The following is a 6,110-nucleotide window of genomic DNA, read 5'->3' as shown; positions in this document are numbered from 1 at the left end:
GAATCACCTGTCCGGCTTGTTAAAATAGATGGCAGAGCCACAGCCCTAAGTTTCCGGTAGGTTTCAGGAATTTGCATTTTGAACCAGTGCTCACTTGGCGCGAATGCTCCTGGTCTAAGACCATGCATTTACACCGTGGCTCTGATGTTGGTCCTTTAGAAGAATCACACTGAATACAAATCCATGTATTGTATGTTTTCATTGTCAACTCATGTATGTCAGCTCACCTGATGGACTTAATTGCTTGACCTCTGAGGTATAGCGGTAGTAAATCCAGTTAAATTTCCCAAGTGAAGACCTATTTAGGCTAATTCAGGGTTGATAAGAACAGGAAGTTTTGTCTCTCTCTCTTTTAAAGGTGTTATGTATTTATATATTTATTTTGACAGAGAGAGGCACAGCAAGAGAGGGAACAAAAGCCGGGAGAGTGGGAGAGGGAGAGGGAGAAGGAGAAGCAGGCTTCCTGCTGAGCATGGAGCTAGATCCCTGGGATCTTGACCTGAGCCGAAGGCTAATGCTTAAGGACTGAGCCACCCCAGCGCCCCAGGAGCTTTTGTCTCTTAAATAGCTATCAGTCTCTTGCTTACAAAGTCAGGCTTCAGCAAGGAACACCTATTTGTCTGCTGTAAAGAATGCATGGAGAGCATTTCGCCAGTCTGCGCAAACTTTTACTATAGTACGCAATATTCCAAACGATCTATGTGGGTGACGTGTTAAGAACGACAGTTTCACCTTGAATTTAATATGTCCTAATTCACCAAGCGCGTTGTCAGTATAATGCTCTCTGAATTGGCATCTGTTGACACGTTCAACCCATAGAATTTAAAACAGAGAATTTCCTGAGGCCACCAAGGGGTGAGGGAGACACCAGGTTCCTAAATCCTGAGCAGCCCGTGATCTATGGACCGAACACTCTCTTAGTTGAGTGTTTAGCTGCAATGGACTCTTGGGATGAGGTCTGGACGATGCGAGCTCTGACCTACGTAGAGGTTGAAGAGAAGGTTAATGATAAACAACAGGGCGTGGGCTAATCTTAATGGTCACAACCCACCAAAGGGATTCCTTTAAAAAAGAAGCAAAGAGGAAAACATGTTCTCCTTCTGTTTATTTGTCCCAATGGTTTAAAAAAAATCAGCTTTATGGAACCATGATCTTCCTCGTGACAGATGGGCTTAAACATAGGCATCGTGCTTTCAATCAACAGTTTACATTTCAAGAGGAAGGTGAAGAAACTGAATGTAAAGACATCTTCAGCATCTATTCGTCGTTTTTTCAGTTTTATAACATTGATACAAAAAATAGTATTCTGATTAGCAGCTTGATTGGCAACCCATGTAACCCTACATAGTACTACAAACCTGGAGAGTGCACTTTTACAGACGATTACGTTTGGCGAAATAGTATGTACAATTCTCACAAATAAATACATAAATAAACAATCATTCATATATAACGATATACCTAAATGTCAATTATCAACAAGCGTTTCTAGTAAATTATTTCTTTCATTCACAAGTTACTTGGTTGCTTATAAAAACTATCCTCCCCTTTACAGAAGAAATGACATAATCAACTCCCCGACTAAACCCACATATTAGGAAAGGTAGAAAAAGAATCCCAGAAGCTTTATGTAAATGTTCCATTGTGTTTTGACAGAAGAGATTCGATTGAAAAACTCCTTCCTTAGCTTCTCCGTTAAGAGTTTGTTTCCCCGATATCATCACAAAAAGGGGTTTTCTGAATTTCATCCAAATCAAAAAATGATCTTCAAGTTTTGATTTTCTTTGTTTAAAAATACGATATTATATGTTGAGACTGGCATTTGGTCCAATATAAGAAGACTCAAAGCCACGCAAACTAGCCAGCAAAGATAAAACTTTTTTTTCCAAAAATAAATTTAAAAAAGAAATTGTAAGAATACAGATACTAAATATTGATACCTTTTGTTATCCAATGCATAATGAACAAAACAGGTAGGGGGACAGTCAGAAGGTTTTTATAAAAATTGTCTGAATGACTCCTGGTATAATACTGTCTAAAACATTTTATGTAAGAGAAATGAAAATACATTTAAAAATGGCTTAAATAATTGAAACCATAATTTGGCCAGTGCCAGAAAATTAAGAAAAGTAGAAAATTAGAGCTTTTTCTCCTGATCACTTGACTTAAACATTTTTTTTTGAACATTCAAAAAATGAAGGGCAAACATGCTTTTGGCTATTGAAACACTGGACAAATGGCCTTGCCTTATCAAGCTCCATGCAGAAGAAAATGTACATAGCAAGCAGATTCTAGCTATACATACAGGGGAGAAAAAAAAATGCCTTTAAAATATATACATATGGTCTTTGATGACTATTTACACATTTGTCACATGGGCACTACCTAGCATAAAAAAGTTAGGAAATAGTTCTTTAAGACATATGATTCTCCGATTTTTGCTCCCTTTAAAGATTAGGGCTCTATTTATAATGTACACACACACATACATAGAAAACAATTCATAGATGTACATATATGATGTTTATAATGTGCAATTCCTTGACACGAAGGTGGCTTGGCTGAGCATAAGGTAAATGCAAGATGGTAGTAGAAGACACAAGCTCGATTCGGCTAGGTGCCTGACATGTGAACCAAGTACAAAGCCATGAGACTTTTCCAATGACTGGAACTTACAGCAGTTGAGGGTTGGGGGCTAGAGAGGGGCTCACCTTGTGTTGATCCATCTCTCCCCAGGCTACCTAATGCTGTTTTCCAATCAAACTCGGCAGTCCGGCTGACTATTTGATGAGGATGTATTGAAGGACAGGAAGACCTGTCTCATATTGCATTCTTTTGGGCTGGGGATAAGAGATCCAGGGTTGTCAAGAAAGAGGCCATGACTTCCATGCGTTCATTTTGTTTACTTGTTTGCTATCAACTTCTAGGGGGAGCTTCGAAAGGTCAGGTTAAAAGAAAAGTTATATTCTTTCAGTTGCAGGGCTGTCTTTGAATGAAAACAAACAGAAGTTTCCTAATGAATAGAAGATGTGCGATGTGTGGGTTTGCAGGGTGCCTGTTCTCCTTTTGATAGAGAGGGACTAGCTCTACCGGCCCTCAAAGTTCTTACTGAGAATTCAGATCAGTGTTTCCTGAGATCTAAGTCGATGGGATATAATACATTTTGCAAAGCATGTGATTCAATTATTGTAATTTGCTTCCAGCCAGAGGCTCCTCTCCAAAGAAAGGCAGCTGCCTTCACTTTCAGCACCCTGGGAAATCAAGGCATTGCACCGAAGTAAAAACTTACTCATTGAAACCAGAGGAAATGATAGAGAAATCGAAGCTTCTCCAAACACCTAAGATATCCAGGGAAAAGTCAAAGTTTTAGAAGAGTCAGATGCAGTAATAGTTCAGGTTTGATCTTTATGCTGGCAGAATTTATATTTAAGATGATGTTACTACTACTGATGACCATCGTTGTAACTAATTATTCGAGCATTTGGCATAATGCATGACACATTGCATTAGCACCTTTTAAACTAAGGATCTCAAAATACTTAGCAAATGCAATTTGCTCTCACAGCACCTGTGAGGTAGGTGTTTTTTCCATCCATTTTATAAATGAGCATATTAAAGCACAGCAAGGTTAAGATGTCTGCTCACATGATCCAACACGTATGATGGTATCAAGAGAAACTGATCCCAAGCTTCTCTAACTTTGCTTCCTATGAACCTCAGTCACAGGGCTTCCAGAGCCCCTCCTGGCCCTAACAACATTGCTGCTAGAGGTACCTGGATGTTGCTGATGTTAGAATATTACATCTATCAACTGTAGGGCTAAAGCATTCAACAACATTGGGACCCATTGAAAGATTATCTCACAGGCTTTGCAAACGTGTGGGAGAGGCATCTTATACTATTGCTAAGCTTGCTTATGTTAATTATAATGCATACGTAAATTTGTATTGTCTCCTCGTAATTTATCGTTTTTCTGCCCTCCTACCAATGTACTTCTACATATGTTGCCTTCCAGAGCCAGAATCTGTAAAATGCACTTAGCAACACTGTATGGAGGGAAGCAGGTGAGATTACATTTGGCAAAATCTCCTTGGAGGCACCAGATAATGTTTGTTTCAAAAGACCAAAAAAAAAAAAAAAAAAAAATCTTGTTTATTTTTTTAAGTAGCATTTTATATACATTCCACCCGATGACCAGGTTTAATCCTCGGATGAGTAAGCAGAGTTGTCTTCCAACCATACAGAATATTTGATTTTCAAGTTTAAATTTCCATTTATTTAGCTGCAACCTCCCTGCCAGGTCTAAGTTCATTTCTTGGTGGAACGGCAAATACTGTAGACATTACATGGCAAGAGATGTAAAAATTCAATGTAACAGCACACACAGTATTAATAATGACACCGGGTGTGTCTTCCTGACTGTATTATTTCTGAAAAGGTGTTACTTACTTTTATTTTTGCAGAGGTGATATGAAGACGTTACCGCAAGTCTTGGTTTCCCAGAACTAGATTTTTATCTCAGATGCATGGTATGTAAATTCTAGCCATCATTAGGATGTTGCTTTTTGAGACAAATGCAATGCCTCAGGACCTGAGACTGAAATCTGGCCCTTTTAACTCATGGATTGTTTCTATGACCAGAGCCTAACATTTGTAAATGGGCAATCCACGAAAGAAACTAGGAGAGGAAAGCAAAAAGCTTTTTACAAAACCCCTACACCAGTTCATTTCCCCTGGTGACACCAGAAAACACCAACACCCGAGGCCCCATTTCTTAAAAAAAGAAAAGAACTGTATTTACATCAGTAAAAGTCCTAACATCTGAGATGTTTCTTGCTTGACATGTCATTCCAGATTCTGTGCATTTCTTCTGGAGAGATCTGATGCACGGTGATGACGCGGCGATATCTACACAAACTGTAGGCCATTTTCCAGTGATTGAAGCCACTGTTCTGGAAAGGATGTATGCCCAGTTTTCGTAGACACAGCCCCACATAGACATCTTCAAGGTGAAGCAGCCTTGTATGGAGTGAGGTCTTATAAATGAGTTCAGCCACATCAGCTGAAAAGATATAGCCGGTCCCCGAACAGAACGGTGGGTAGTTACTGTCAGGGTACAAATCCCTGGGCATGTACCACTTACTGCGGACGTCCCGGATTGGCCCACCATTGATGACATAGCCAGTAAAATACCTTCTTCTTGGCTTGGTGGAGGGTTTTAGGAGTTTGTAAATAAGGTTGTCCATGTTTACAAAAATGTCACTGTCTGTTTTCATGACATACTTGGCTTTTGAACAAAAAGTCGCCACCCATCTCATTCCCATTAATGTTTTGAGGGTAAGGTTATGGTAGGAGTCAATGAAGTCTTCCACAATGATGTCGTGGAAGATTTGGCTCTCTTGCTCCACCATCTGATTCAGAACGGGATCTGCGTTCTTGCCCAGGAGGAAGAGAGTGGCTATCTTGATCCCTTTGAAGTTGTTCTCATCCCCCCATGTCTCTCGGATTGCCTGGCGGGCGTCAAATTCTTTGTGGGTGGTGCTGATGAGGATAACAAGGAAAGGAATGTTTTTCTCACATTTGTTGGGCTCATTTATAAGAAATTCAAAAGAATGTGGGTTTATAGGTCGAGTTCTTATGTTGCCAAAGGTAAAGTTTTTCCTGGCAACTGTTAGGTGGCTGAAAGGCTTGGAGCCAGTGTAGGAAGAAGTGGGACGAGTTATACTCAGATACCAGAGGGCGCTGGCCCAGCACACAACTGTCAAAACGTAGAGACAGGAGACCTTTGAAGCCATTGTCTTGAGAGCACGTCTATTCCAAATATGGAAGAATATGCCTTCTTGGCATTAGTTTGTTTTCTTCTTGCAAAGGCAGCATATTACTAATAAATCCTAAAGTTCGATAGAGAAGTGTGAGTGCGGGATTGTCCATGGGTCTTAGTGGTGGTCTGGCATCTCCGCACTCCCTTTACTTTCTTCCAAATCTGATAGAAGGTTCCATGATGCATAAATCTTCCTCTTAACTCTGCAAAATCAATAAAGTACAGTTGTCATTCAGATTTATTTAGTCACTTTATATCCTCAAATAAACATAATAAGGGTGTTAGAATT

General features: G+C 39.8%; 1 protein-coding gene across 2 annotated transcripts in view; it reads right to left on the bottom strand.

Annotated features, from left to right (window-relative positions):
• Positions 1-1,090: 1,090 nt before the first annotated feature.
• Positions 1,091-6,110, bottom strand: part of B3GALT1 (beta-1,3-galactosyltransferase 1) — a 343,150-nt gene continuing 338,130 nt past the window's right edge. For both annotated transcript variants that reach the window (XM_044242261.1, XM_044242260.1), the window contains exon 3: positions 1,091-6,024. In XM_044242261.1, the coding sequence (XP_044098196.1) occupies positions 4,815-5,795 (981 nt within the window). In that variant the 5' untranslated portion in view covers positions 5,796-6,024 and the 3' untranslated portion in view covers positions 1,091-4,814. The remainder of the gene's footprint in view (positions 6,025-6,110) is intronic.

The sequence above is a fragment of the Neovison vison genome, chromosome 3 (genome assembly GCF_020171115.1).
Source record: "Neovison vison isolate M4711 chromosome 3, ASM_NN_V1, whole genome shotgun sequence".
NCBI classification, from domain to species: Eukaryota; Metazoa; Chordata; class Mammalia; order Carnivora; family Mustelidae; genus Neogale; species Neogale vison.
This window is presented reverse-complemented; position numbering and strand designations above follow the sequence as displayed.